Here is a 14,383-nt window from a genome sequence, read left to right as displayed (position 1 = left end):
TAGAAATTCCACTGTGTGTGTTGAAGGACGTCTGCGACAGATTCTTCCCGTTCACGTCGCCAAGTCACCGAAATGAATCCCGCCAACCCCTCCCTCGACTGGAGAAGAATCGGCTTGGCAAACATTGCAGTCTCTTCGCATCATGGCTTTCTGAACCCAGTGTCCTCTCACTCTGTACGCAAGAAGAAGAAAAAAAGAAGTCGTATAAAAATACTTTGCAATTGGCCAGCTAGACACCTGTTTGTCCTGTCCCCCGTCCTATTTAGAAGTAGAGATCTCTTGTAACAGAAGCAGTGTACGTGGAATGCACCATTGTAGGGGTTAATCTTGCCACATTACATCGAGTGGCCTTGAGTGGCCAAGTGTGTTATTTGAGCTGTGCTTTGAGGCGGTTCACAGGCTAAGGAGAGGCTGAACAAATAGTACAAATGTGCTAATTGTGAAGAACCATGCACCTGTGTCATTGCTTAAAAATTCCTCTGAACCGGGTAGTATTTGATGAATAGGGCTGACGGATTTCTTTAAAAATGCATTATATTCTAGTGACGTATTTGGTATTTGAATACATGCAGCTAGTAATTAGCATATCATTTTATACTGCAACAGACAGTAAGTCATTGAGATGTCAGATTTTTCACTCTTATTGCTGATAATTACTTAGATCATTAATTTACACAAGCCAAAAGCATCCACATAAAATTGTACCATCTGCCACTCATATTCATGTAGGAAGTATTTTATTTAGGTTTTACCCTATCCTACATACACCCATCCAGTTCAGACTGGCTTTGTTCACTATATCCGCTCAATACCTAGGGTACAATCAGTTCTGAGACAACGGGGGACAAGTTTGTGTCAATTTGAGCCACAGAAGAAAACAATAGTAACAATTAGAAATTTCTTACGTGGATGTTAACATACAAATAAAATGTCCAAATTCAGTTTAAAATGTGGACCTCCAAATCTGTAAATATCCATCCATCCATCCATCAATTTTCCATACCGCTTATCCTACCCAGGGTTACAGAGGAGCCTGGAGCAGGGAACTCAAGGCACAAGGTGGGGTACACCCTAGATGGGGTGCCAACCTATCACAAGGCACAATCGCACAACCATTCACACACTACGGACAGTTTTGGAAATGCCTATAATGCATGTCTATCGATTGGGGGAGGAAACTGGAGTACCTGGAGGAAACCCCCAAAGCATGGGGAGAACATGCAAACTCTATGCCCACAAGGCTGAAGTGGGCTTCGAAACCCCAGCCCAGGAGGTGGGAAGTGGTAGCTCAGCAGTTAATACATTGGACTTCTAATCATAAGGTTGTGAGTTCACATCCCAGCACTGCCAAGCTGCCACTGTTGGGCCCTGGAGCAAGGCCCTTAACCCTCAACTGCTCAGAAGTATGACTGAGATAATTGTAGGATCATTGAACTGGCTGCCAAATGCTGTAATGTAATGAGGTGCGAGGCAAACGTGCCTCATACCCTTTGATTTAATGACTCAGTGAATCAATGAAAAAAATATATTGTATTGGTGAATGGATTCTTTAGTTGATGTATTATTTAATTAGTTAGGGTAAATTTGATGTGTACAACAGTCTATCCTATGTGTCATCGGATTTCTCCATAGTTTGGCTCTTATCCTTTGTCACAAGAGCCTCATCAATTAGAGACACTGAAAGCCTGTTCCCTCTCTAGACAGAACTGTCTGGGTATAATCACTGGGTGCTGTATCTCGACATGCAATCGTCCCCCTCAAAACGTCTGTTTAATTGGTCTGCGAGACTTTGTTGAGAGGGAAAAAAAGAAACAGACGGCAGAAATGAGGTCTATACCCTAATGACTGAACATGTCTCCACGTCCAGACACGACTGGTCGAGTGGCAGATTATTAACACCCCGTACCAGCGAATTCAGACAAGCCAGCCTCGTTAACAATGCTGCTCGTGAGAGGCATGCTCATCTTTTCATTCCGGGTTCCATCACATTTGTGGCCTGCTTTTCTTCTTTAGCCTCGCCTCTCCCTCGACTTGTCACTCGTATGGAAATCTTGCGACCCCTGCAAACACACCTGCTATCATCATTTAGCATGTGGTAATGAAGACAGAGCCTGCAATTAACATGTGCTGGAGCTGTAATGTCTCTGAGGGTCGAAATAATATAATAATAATAATAATAATAATAATAAAAATTCATACATGTGCTTTGCATAGTAAAGTCACAGTAAACTTTATTTAAACATTTGAGATTAATATATTTCAGGGGAATTGAAGTACTGTGTTACTATGTGGCTTCAAAAGAAAATGTACCATAAGATAGTCCCTCGAGGATTTCACGATTTTGCGATCGCAGAAATGAACACAAAATCATGCAAACGCCGCAATATTCTGAGAAGCTTGCAATTTTTCAAAATGAGTACAGCTACAGTAAAAGGTCTCATTTACCGACAAATATCACTGCGAAATACCGTGCAAAACTATTTTGTGAAAAAAGCACATAAAACACAGGAAGTTGCAGTGCAGATTTTGAAAGGAAAAAAAAAAGCCAAGGCAAAATCACGCATTTTTTGCCACAACACTCCGCGAAATCCGGCACGGACTGATAGGAAGACTGGTAGCCTCTAATAAATGGCAGTAAAATGAATTGGTAATCATACAGTAAAACTAGCAGTCACTAAATTCTTGAGCTTCTGTTCTAATGATTGAAAGGTTATGACTCTTGTTATGATAAACTAAAAGAAGCACTAAAAGAAAACCTTCACAATAAACTAATTCTGTTTGTATTGAATCATTTAGAGATTGTAATAGTTTATTGAATTTGCTGGTTGGAGCTGTATTGTCGTTTTTCTCATCAGAACTTGTAGTAGTGAAGCAGTGAAGTAGTGAAGCGATGACATCACAGGACAACATGGCTTTGAATAGGAGAACAAATTTCAACGATGTCAACCATCAGGTTTCGTTGTTAGCGCCGAAATTCAGAAGAGCACCATCTCACCATTCTCCAGTGATGTTCAATAGAGGAATCCAATTCCAGATGTTTGGTGCAGACGCTGGACTCAAAGTTCCAAAATCAATGTCCAGACTCAAGACTCGACTCGGCTAGTTAGCGAACTGCAAAATGACTTTGATCTTTTTTTTTTCTTACCTTTAACCATTTGACTTTATACTTGGACTGGAGGCTTACAGTAGATTCATCTAGCTAGAGTATTTATGATGATTAAAAATTTACGGTAAATATGATTAGAAATGTCACACAGAGACACCATGGCTGTAAAATGTGTGCTGTCTGCCAGAGGGTCTCTCTGTTTCTGTCCCTCACTCTCTCTCTCCATGTCTTTTTCTTCCAATATTCTACCCAGACAGCACACCAGAGCCAAGAGCTTATGCAATTCCCCCCTAAGCTTCCGACTTGGCGATTAAGCCTTAAATTATGACCTCATTTCAGGATCCTACATAGACTGGAATAAAATATTTGATGGTTTAAGTGGATAGAATTGGACTGCACAGGTAAAGTGGATTGGTCGTTTTGATAGGGGGGTGGGGGTCGGGGGGGGGGGGGGGGGGGGGGGGTATGTGTATTTTCTCTCCCACTCACCAATTAGGTTCTCTTAATCAACCTCAAGATCAGCCTCATTCTCTTCTCATTTTACTGCCTATTTCTTTTGCAAATGAGATATTTGACTGCTCCAACCGCTGCTCAGAAATGTCCGAGCTCACAGATGAATCTTACAAAACACAACCTGCCTTGTAAACAGATACGTTTGCTCAAAAACAATGAGCTTTTTCAAAAAGAAATATTTGTTATGCAAATGAAAACAGATGATTGACAGGTTGACATTTAAAAGGTTGGCATTACCCTCGATAATCAGATATCACACGGACGTTGGGGCGATGTCAAATTTACAGCTTTACGGCATAACATACGGCTTGTCTGTTAAGATCATGTGCTCCCTCTAGCCACCTTAACACCCGGTCTCGACGTCCTTCTGCTGATGTGAAGGAGCTGTATTAAGTAAAGAATAAAACCTGGCAATATTAAATAAAATATCAAGATTTTTTTACAGATTTTTTTCCCCCTATTTCAGTAATATGTTTTAGTTGATATTAAACAAAATGTTACATCTTTACTGATATCCCCTCCCCTTTATAGTGTTAAATAATTTCTTTTTGTAGTTATGAAATAATATAACTTTCTCCTTATTTTCAATGTAAAATTTTTCATAGATTTTAATCAAATTTTCCATGTTTACAGATGTGTATTTCTCTACATTTTAGTATTAGCTAATTTCTTAGCTTTTCGTAGATATTAAATAAAATAAAAACTTTTTTTTTTTTTTTACAGATTTTCTCCTTTTCAGCTTTAAATAAGATGATAACATTCCTCAAAGGCTTTTTTTTATTATTTGTTTCAGTTTTTTGTAGTATAAATATTATAAAATATTTTCACAAATACAGATTTCCCTTCTTTTCAGTGGTAAAATATTTATTAAATAGAATGTTAAGATGTCTACAGACATCGTCTTACTTTTCCTCCACCAGAGTCTTAAATATTACATTTTTGTAACTAAAAGAATTGTTTTTCAATATTTTATCTTTGTAGATATTAATTTTTTTATTTATTTAATTATTTAATTTTTACATTTTTTCCTTCTTTTTCAGTGTTAAATTATTTATTTTGTAGATATTAAATACATTCTAAATGTTCTACTTTATTTTTATGGTATTTTGTTTTCTTCTTTTTAGTGTTAACTTATGTTTAGATATTTAATAAGATGTTAAAATATTTTAGACTTTCTTAAGCGAAATATTCTGAAAAGTCCAGCATAGATTGGAGCTTCTTTAATACTGTTTAAAAACCATCTCAGGGATATTCCTCAAGAAATCGGTTGAGAAAATACCAAGAATACATTTCTGGAAATTCTCGGCAAAAGGGGCGTCTATTTTGAAGATGCTAAAATATTAAATTATTTTTGACTTACTTTTGATTTTTTGTCACAACATAATTCCCATAGTTCCCTTTGTGTTATTCCAGAGTTTTGATGACTTTATTGTTATTCTAAAATATGGAAAACATAAATAAATAAAAATAAAGAATGAATGTGTCTAAACTTTTTACCAGTAGTGTGTATATGTGTGTGTGTGTGTATATATATTGTATTACATACAATTAAAGGAACGTGAGCACTCACTGAGAATAATCTGTGTGTTTTGCTGTTTTACTTTTTTGTGTTACAGAATTGAAGAAAAAAAAAGAAAAAAGGCAGAGTTCATCACCTTGAACAGCTCCATTATCTCTTGAGCTTCTTTCATGCGACTCCCTGTGCCGGACTCCACAGCCAGAATGAACTGTGAGCAGGACTTCGGAGACGGGGGTATGAACGTCACTCTCACCCTCAGGCTGCTCATGCACGGCAAGGTAAAACGCGCACGCACACACACACATACACAGACACACACACACACACACACACACACATACATGCAAGACAAAATATGCCCACCCTCACAGCTCATCCTGAAATAGCAAACCTCCAGCAATAGAAGCTTTGCGTTTTACACAGACAAGCTTATGATATTCACTTAAAATAATCTCTGTGCTATGACGCCTTTGGGATACTCACCCCATGATGCTTAACTCTAATGGGTTTTAAATGATTCCTTAACACGGGCTAACATTAAGGATATGCAAATGAGATCATAATAACCACGACCCCACCCCCACCCTGCTAGTTTCATTCATACTTAGCCATATTAGCAATTTTTTTGTGGGTGAAGTGTTCGTTTAACACTGCGAGGGTTCGAGGAAACTCATTATTGGCCTGCTTGCACAATGAAGTCGTTAGAACCAGCACAGCACAGTGTTGTGCCTGTTGGCTTTACATGCCGGGCTTTTTTTAACTTCATTTCCCATTTGCATGAAATTAATAATGTACAAGTCGTCAACTGTGATGAATGTCAATATAGAACAGAAGCATTGCTTAAGCATATGTTTGGTGGCCTGAGAAAACATCTCACCTGGTGACATTTAGACATTTACAGTATATACTATATAAGCAAGGGTTGTAATATCATTTGTATCTGTTTAATGCTCCAAATATCTATATTTGTATTCAGATTCAAAGCTGAAGTGGGTGTGGCCTAAGCCAGAATTTTTTTTTTCTTTCTTACACATGAACCCTACTACTATGCCTCCTAAGTGCTGGGGGGGGACCTCAGAGGTAAAAATGCCAGAAATGTCAGCATGGTGTGTGAATTCTGGCCATACAAAATTCATACAGTACTGTGCAAAAGTCTTAGGCACCCTACTTTTTTTTTTTAGTACAAACTATGCATTAGATTTTTTATTTTATGGTTTCTACATTATCAAATCAGTACAAAAACATTTTAGATTTCCAAGCATTAGTTTTCCAGCACAAAATTCAGTGTTACAGAAAAATGCTTATATGTCAACTCAATACCATACGATAATGAGGATGAAAATGATGTCATTCACAGTCTATGTCCTTCAGCGTGACCACGTCTCATCCGAGCTGAACATAAGAGATTTTAGACTGACGTGTTGGACCACCATCATCAATAAACCAACTGAGGGAATATTTTTTGGAAGAATGGCGTTTATGGCACCTGTACACTTCCAGAGATTTGTAGAATCAGTGCCAAGGCATGTTTGATTAGCAGCTCCTGGCTGTTACTACTTGTTAATTATTCTCGTACAGCAGGTGTGCTTATTTTTTTGCCCACATGGCTTCTGGAACTGATTGACTGATTTTTTAAACATTTTTGTGGTAAATATATAACAGCACAGTGGAATCTGCTGTGTGATGTGTTGGTGTGGTTTTACCTGATGGTACCTCATTACAGAACCTGGTGTGGGCCAGATTGTCAGAAATAAATGAGAATATAAAGATTTTATTTTAATAATCATGGAAAAAACTGACTGGTCATGCCGTTATAGGAAACTAATCCATGACAGGATGGTGTGAAGCAGACCGATGTGAAGAAGGGAGCGTTTGAATTTTCTTATACCACAGCAATGAATGATACATTGTGCTTTTTAACATTTCTAGTTACAATTAATGTTGCTGCAGATGTACAAGTCGAGTTACTTTCTTCTATCATGTACTTTATACTGTATGTACACTAAAGTTCCTACATCATTCAACTGAAATGCCACTTTTTTTTTTAACATACTTTGTTTCGTACTCATCAAGAATCCCTGAGAAGTAAAATGTATAACGTGATTTATCGCTTCAAGGATGAGCTTCTGACCTTCGAATGGCACAGAGAAAGCCTCGACAAGAACACGAAATAGCCTTATGTAATTGCGTCCTGCTTTATTTTAATCATGGATTTTGACTCCACAGACTAGCGAAGGATAACTAGAAGCCAGCTCTTATAATTGAAACCCATAATGGAATTTTCCGACTTTAAGAAATCATTTACTCAAGGTTCATTTCCTTTCTTATTTCACGTTCAGCCTCCTTTGTATATAGCCTGTGCGTTACAATGTGCACTTCTCTGCACCTTAAAAATCAAAGAGTCCAATAGTGGATTAGGCCGGTTTGTTAGATTTGGGACGAGGCCGAGTTGACAGACGGCTTCCTCGTCTAAACCAACAGACAGGTGTATGAGGGGAAAGTGCTCGGATCAATAAACTGACATTTGCCTCATGTCTGTTTTCTTTTTTCGCAGGAGGTCGGGAGCATCATAGGCAAGGTGAGTACCTCGCTGTTTCGCTGCTCATTTGCATGCTATTTAAAGGGAACATCCACTCAAAATGAATTCCTGAGTTGTTGTTTTTTTTTCTTTGGCATGTTCATCCATTTTCATTTTGGTTAACAGTTTTCTAGATTACCCACAATGCCATTTAACTACCTCGAGATACAGTAGAGGTGCTAGTGAAATTTAGCCCTCACTTCAACTCTGCCTAAAGAGACTATTGCAGCAGCGCTTTAATCCCTAACCTTATTTTCACACTAGGAAGCAACATTCAAGTGGGATTTTCTCAGTTCTATGCAAGTTAGCTATGATGCGGTAAAGCGACAAATCCAAAAGTTTGGCTCAAATGATTCCGCAGACCAATCCTATCATGTGTGCGGTCCTAGTTTTTTTCAGTTTCCCACTCACAAATTTAATTCCTACCTGCACCATTGGTTGCAGATTTGTCTCACACCTCCAGGGTTTGGGGTTTTGATTCCCGCCCCTGTGTGCGCAGAATTCGCATGTTCTCCCCGTGCTTCCCGGGTTTCCTCTGGGTACTCCGTTTTTCTCCGCCAGCCGAAAGACATGCATTGTAGGCTGATTGGCATCTCTAAATTGTCAGTAGTGTGTGAATGGGTGTGTAAATGCACATGTAATTGTGCCCTGCGATGGGTTGACACCCCATTCAGGGTGTCCCCCGCCTCGGGCCCCGAGTCCCCTGGGATAAGCTCCAGGCTCCCCCACGACTCTGAGTAGGATAAGCGGAATGGAAATGGAAACGGAATGGAAAATAGATGGATGGATGGAAATAGTTCCCATTTACTAATTGACACACGAAAATGGAAGAAAACCAAGTGTAACCAAGGTTTGAAATCATCCTGTCTTACACGACCTCTCGTTAAATGTGTATAGAGGCATTATGAAGAAAATAAAGCTTTGGAGGAGACTTTGCTTCTGGTGAGTGTCTGTAGATAATACAGTTAGCTCGCTTTCCTAATCTGTCAGTGAAGCTAGTACGAAGTCTAGTATGTAACATGTTAATCAGAGTTTAATGCATTTTAAACAAGTCATATAATAGGCCATAGGGTATTCAAGCTCTCCACTAGTCGCAGCCATTAGAAGAAGAAGCCTTTGTTTGTCTCAGTGAAATTCTTTGTTCGCATAGCACAGCTTGTTAGAAAGCTGGGGTCAGAGCGCAGGGTCAGCCATGATACGGTGCCCAGGAGCACATAGGGTTAAGGGCCTTGTGTGACAGCTTGGCAGGGCTGCGGCTTGAAACCCTAACCTACTGAACAGTAACCCAGAGCCTTAACCCAGAGCCACCACTACCCAAAAAAGAACACAGCCAGAAGAAACAAACTACAAGTGATATGAGTGGATTGTTGCATGAACACAGGGTTAGTCTGTCCAGCTGTCTCACCTCCTCATCTGTACATTCTGCTCAAACATCAGCTTACAAAGCTTCAACTTTCATGCTAATACCACCGTCAGCACCATCATACTTGACATTCTCACAGTAATAATAAAAAATACAAACACCAAAAAACAAATTAGCACCAGAATTACTTAATACATCACAAATATTTCAATATAAAATGTTAAAATCAAAATGAGTGTTTAACAGCTTTCTACCTGCCCCTTAGTATAATAGACACCAATACGATACTATGTCCTAAAATATATTCATGCTAAGTTTAAATCTTTTAAGTCTTTTCCAGGAAACTTGTGTAAAAATTCTAAGTCAAAAGTTTGTGATCATCCAATTAAACGTTCTCTGGAACATATATCCGGCCCCAGAAGTGGGTTTTGCTCTACAGTATTAATTTGTTAACAGTAAACATGGTTTGGCATTGAATTTCCTGCTGGAAATAAAATTAATAGAAACGGTCATAGAATTTGTAATGGTTTTAATGGTTATAACAGGCATTGTATTGGTTTTAATGGAAACTGTAATGGTCCCTGTGGGTTTCTACTGGTAATTTGCTGGTGGCATGTTATGTCTAGTGGATACCATTAAGGACCCGTAATGGTAATGAATGATTTGAATGGTTACCCGATGGTTTGTAATGATATTTGTAGTGGAAAATATTAGAATTTCTGTGATGGTTTCTATTGTTTTTTTTTTCAAGAGGGTTTTTGGCTTTGGCTATCTTTCTGCACGCTATTCCCTTTTCCAACTAATCTAATTGCTTAGTCTTAAAAACAAACAAATAAATGGATGGTTTTATTTGTGTTGAAGAGAGAGGAATTAGTACAAAGTCGTGGTAAAGGGACAGGGACTTCTCAGCGATGTTTTACCAACTTGTTCCTGTTGTAGCGATTCTGCCTTTATACACTTTTGGGGCTTCTCTGTCAGTAAGTATATGGCTAAGTGTAAGACTCACAGGTTCTCAACAAACTCTTTGCTCCATATTTAGCTAGATTGCCAAGCTACTGTTTCAATTAATTGGGGTGTGGCATATCTGGAACACTATTAGTAGTTCAGAACACTTCAAAATGCTGTCAGTCTGACTTCCTGTTTCAGAAGGAAAGATGTCAACAATGTCAACATAAGGAATTAAATCAAAGCCTAGAAGCCATTTTAGAGGGATTTTTGATGTGTTTATTGGTGGAGTTTACCTTTAAGTGCTGGTGCTGCTTTATGTAATGACAATCTGTTATTAGTATTGCTTATACTTTTTCTGGAGACCCACCGGTAATAAGAATGCCAAGTAACCCGTAATCACAAGAACCGTCTATGAAGTTTTTTCCTGCCTCGAATAAAGTCATGATGGGAGATGATTACATTTCAAAACCTTGTATTGCTTTATATCGCTAACTGACACTGTTTATCCCTGAAGGCAGCATGAATGAAGATTTCATAAAAGCAAAGATCATCATCATTAACGAGCAGTGTGTAACTTGCGTGTATGGCTGCGTGGGCATGTGCTGTTCTTCTGAGACTTGAGCCGCTAGCTATCAGTAAGTCCTGCAGCGTCCTTCCCCAATACGCACATCATGTTGTATCTCACAGAATCACATCCGATGTAGTCTTTTTCAACACTGGCCACACACAGAAGCTGTTAGCATTTTCTCAGAAAAAAGCCCACATGCCAGACAGGCACTCACTTGAGGACTAGTCTGCTAACAAGCCCCTGAGCTTTTGCTAGCATTTTTCCTTCCCAGCTACACATATACACACACGCAGACAAATACACCCCCCACCCCACCCCCAACCCCCCCGAGGAGAAGAAGCAGATGCAAGCACACAGTGAACTGGAGCATGATGGAGTTTTGACTACGACAGACAGACCACTGTTCAGCTCAAGAGAGATTGACTTAGCAGCAGGTGCTCTAGTGAATGAGTTTTTTTGGACATGAGGACATTTTTCTCTGTTAAATGTGCACACGTTTCGAACCTGCTGCTCCAATATTAGCAGTTACACACTGGTACTGTTAAAATAGCTACTACATTAGAATGAAAAGTTGAAGGTATTCAATATCTAATCATAAATTTATTAGCTAGCTAAACGTATCACTACGCAGTAAAAGCTCCAATGTGCTGCCTAGTCCCATGTTTTGGTTTCCCAGAAAACGAATTAGCTAGGCTAGAAATGGTAGCTAAGATAATGTAATAACATATGGTGAGCTAGTTAGCTAGTTAAGTGGTTAAGGGGATTGCATGTCTTGTTTTAGCAAGAGAGTTATGCTGTATAACAGGATATCATAAACAACTATTTCCATGACAACTGTAACAGCTAGTTGAATTGGAATGTCCTTAACCCTTTACTACATGGTGTTTCCATTTGGCAACAATTAATTTATCTCCAATTTTTTGATAGTCAATAATATAAAACTACTATTTTCCTATGTCACTGGAAAACGGGGGCTTTAACTTTGAGATTTAAAAAAAATGCCATGTCACATGACCACCAAGTGCTATTTGCATTTCCTTTTCTGCAATCACATGGCATGGTGAAGGTCATCATCAGAGCGCTTTCAACATGTGATTCATTTTTCAATATTTAAGCAAGACTACTTAAAGGAAAAAAATTCAACACTATCTGATACAGAAGTTCACATTTATTTTTTGTCATTTAAGCAAGTTTATATATTTTGAGTTTTTCGTTAAATTGTTAAAATGTAATTGTTGCCATATGGCAACAAAATGTCATCATAAAACTGTGGTATGTGCATTCATGAATTAAAACAGCCCTACATAGCAAAAAAAAAAAAAAAAAAAAAAAAACATTAGACTTCTCTACTAGTATATTTACATTTTTTTCACATTTAAAGAAAGAAAAACTTGTAATTTCAAACATTTTGCAATTGCACCTTATCTAAATTTTAGATTTTGAGAGAAAGAATTAAAAAGTTACTTCACCCAAAACATGTTTGGATCTAATTTTTGTAAATATTTTGAGTGAATAAATCCATCCACATACTTTAACTGTAATTCCTTTCTAGAAGATATAACTTTTACATGCTTACTAAGTGTCAAAACAAATCTGTGCTTACAGTCCGGAAAAAGCAGTAACTGGAATTGTAATCTCACATTTTGTGTTATTTTCGACTGTATTATACTTTCCACCACTGCACATTTTGGCCATATGGCAACAATTTACCTACTACCCACCTAATTTTTTTCAACATATTTATGTATTTTCATTACTTGAACTAATTCCAGTAATAAAAATCCATAAAACATTTTTTTGTGTGTGCAAATGTAATAATTCATGCAGTAGAGAGTTAATGTATTCAAGCCATTAGCATGATTGCGAGTTCACCACATGTTGTTGTATTTGCTAATTCTATGCTCATAAACTGTTACTTTCAATCCTGTTACTCATTTAAGAACCAATGCAGCAATTGTCTGGAAACAAACCTTGTAAAAAATGACATATTGTTGCCTGGGCTGTGCTAATACATTGTTTTGGATGGTTAAATGCATGCTTTCAGATTCAGCGATAGAAAATTCTAAATAATAATAATAATAATAATAATAATAATAATAATAAAGTAGAACTGTATGAGAGCTAATGACACCAACAATCGTGGAACCTCCCAATCGTTGTTTAGCTCATCAGGTTCGTCAGTTCTAAAACATTTACGAGTGAGGATTGGCAGGAAGAATTAGCAAAGCATAAGTGGTGTAAATTGAAGGCGCGTTTAATATGATTTTTAACAAAGCCTTCCATTTCTATAAAACCCAACCATTGTCCTGAGCCAGCGAAAAGCAGTAAGGGTATTAAACACAGGTATGTGGAGTGGCTCCTATATCCTCACTGCTCAAGCACTTGGGAAATACTAGAGATAGTCTGCGTACGTGACTCAAGGCCTGTTAATTCTCCTCTTTTTTTTCGTGGACTCGCTCTTCTCAACTTAACAGCAGGCTCCAAATATCTTGAGTCCATTATCAAGACCCAAGTGTCATCTCTTCATATTATTGGCAGCCTTCAAGAAATGGTAAAAATGATTGTATAATATAAATGATGCATTGTTTATTTATTTATTTGGCAAATTTGGAAATCGCTCAAACAATTGCTGGAAAAAAAAAGAAAGAAAATTGTTGTTTTGATCCATTTATAGTTACATATAGATTATTGTAGAAGCCGGTATGTGTGAAGGTGGGTGGGGAGGAGGACTAGGGAGACAGGCGGACTTTGGCAGAGCTTCGGGATTTTGCTTCGCTTTTATTTTTCAGCGTGCTTTGAACACTCGATTGAAAAACCAAAATAAAACCCTGTCCCAATATTTCAGGGCTTTCACCTCGCTCAAGTTCATCAGCTCTTTTCAAGCTCATGCTCTGGTATGTGATATGGTGTGTTATAGGTGACCTCTGTCAGCTCGCTCGCTCTCTCTCTCTCTCTCTCTCTCTCTCTCTCTCTCTCTCTCTCTTTCTCTCTGGTTTATGGAATTCTCTTGTTTTTCTAAAAAAACAAACAAAGCACACATAAGTAAAGTCATTGTGATCGCACACAGGTCAGAATCATCGCGTTCCCTGCCGGTTCAACTCGCCTCCTCTCCGACCGCAGCTGATGCTTGGCCACGCCCCCGCTGCCACAATGATATATTCCATATACAAGACATACAGTAACTATAGTTAACAAATGAATATGAACAAAAAAAACTTTCATATTTTTTAAAGTTAACAACGTAACGCAAAGCGCAAAGTCTTCTGTCCTGAAGATTTTCCCGTCGCAGAAACCTCACTGTCACAAAGCACCAACACTGGAGACTCCTTCCATAGACAATCTTCCATGAACATTGCAGAAAGCTTCACCATATCAACAATTATTTGCTTTTCTATGTTTCTTACTCGTCTTAGATAGCGTACAATGTCCGCAACATGCCCCTGAGAATGAGCCATTATGAAAGACCTTATAACGTATCATACGTAAAATTCATTCACTTTGGACCCAGCAACACTGAGCACAAAATTATTCATCATAGGATTTCATTCGTTTTCATGATTTCATCATTTTACGAAATTGGATGTAAGATGTGTGTAAACCATATTTTTTTCCTCCTCTAATTATTGTCATATAGCTTGAAAAATATTCCTTAATTCTTTTTTATTATTATTATTCCTGGTTCCTCTATTCTCTGCATGGCTTTGTTTAAATTATGTGTACTGAGATGTTTGAATGTGCTATATATAAATAAATAAATCATCTGTTCTTTGTTTATGACAGAAAGGAGA

General features: G+C 38.0%; 1 protein-coding gene across 7 annotated transcripts in view; it reads left to right on the top strand.

The window, feature by feature from the left end:
* The window catches only part of pcbp4 (poly(rC) binding protein 4), a 107,504-nt gene that overhangs the window by 42,905 nt on the left and 50,216 nt on the right, over positions 1–14,383 (top strand). For all 7 annotated transcript variants that reach the window (XM_017451019.3, XM_017451018.3, XM_047149323.2 and 4 more), the window contains exons 2-4: positions 5,236–5,416; positions 7,693–7,716; positions 14,376–14,383. The exon at positions 14,376–14,383 is cut by the window's right edge and continues 25 nt beyond it. In XM_017451019.3, the coding sequence (XP_017306508.1) occupies positions 5,309–5,416; positions 7,693–7,716; positions 14,376–14,383 (140 nt within the window). In that variant the 5' untranslated portion in view covers positions 5,236–5,308. The remainder of the gene's footprint in view (positions 1–5,235; positions 5,417–7,692; positions 7,717–14,375) is intronic.

The sequence above is a fragment of the Ictalurus punctatus genome, chromosome 21 (genome assembly GCF_001660625.3).
Source record: "Ictalurus punctatus breed USDA103 chromosome 21, Coco_2.0, whole genome shotgun sequence".
NCBI classification, from domain to species: domain Eukaryota; kingdom Metazoa; phylum Chordata; class Actinopteri; order Siluriformes; family Ictaluridae; genus Ictalurus; species Ictalurus punctatus.
Note: the sequence above shows the minus strand (reverse complement) of the source record. Positions and strands in the feature narration are given on the sequence as shown.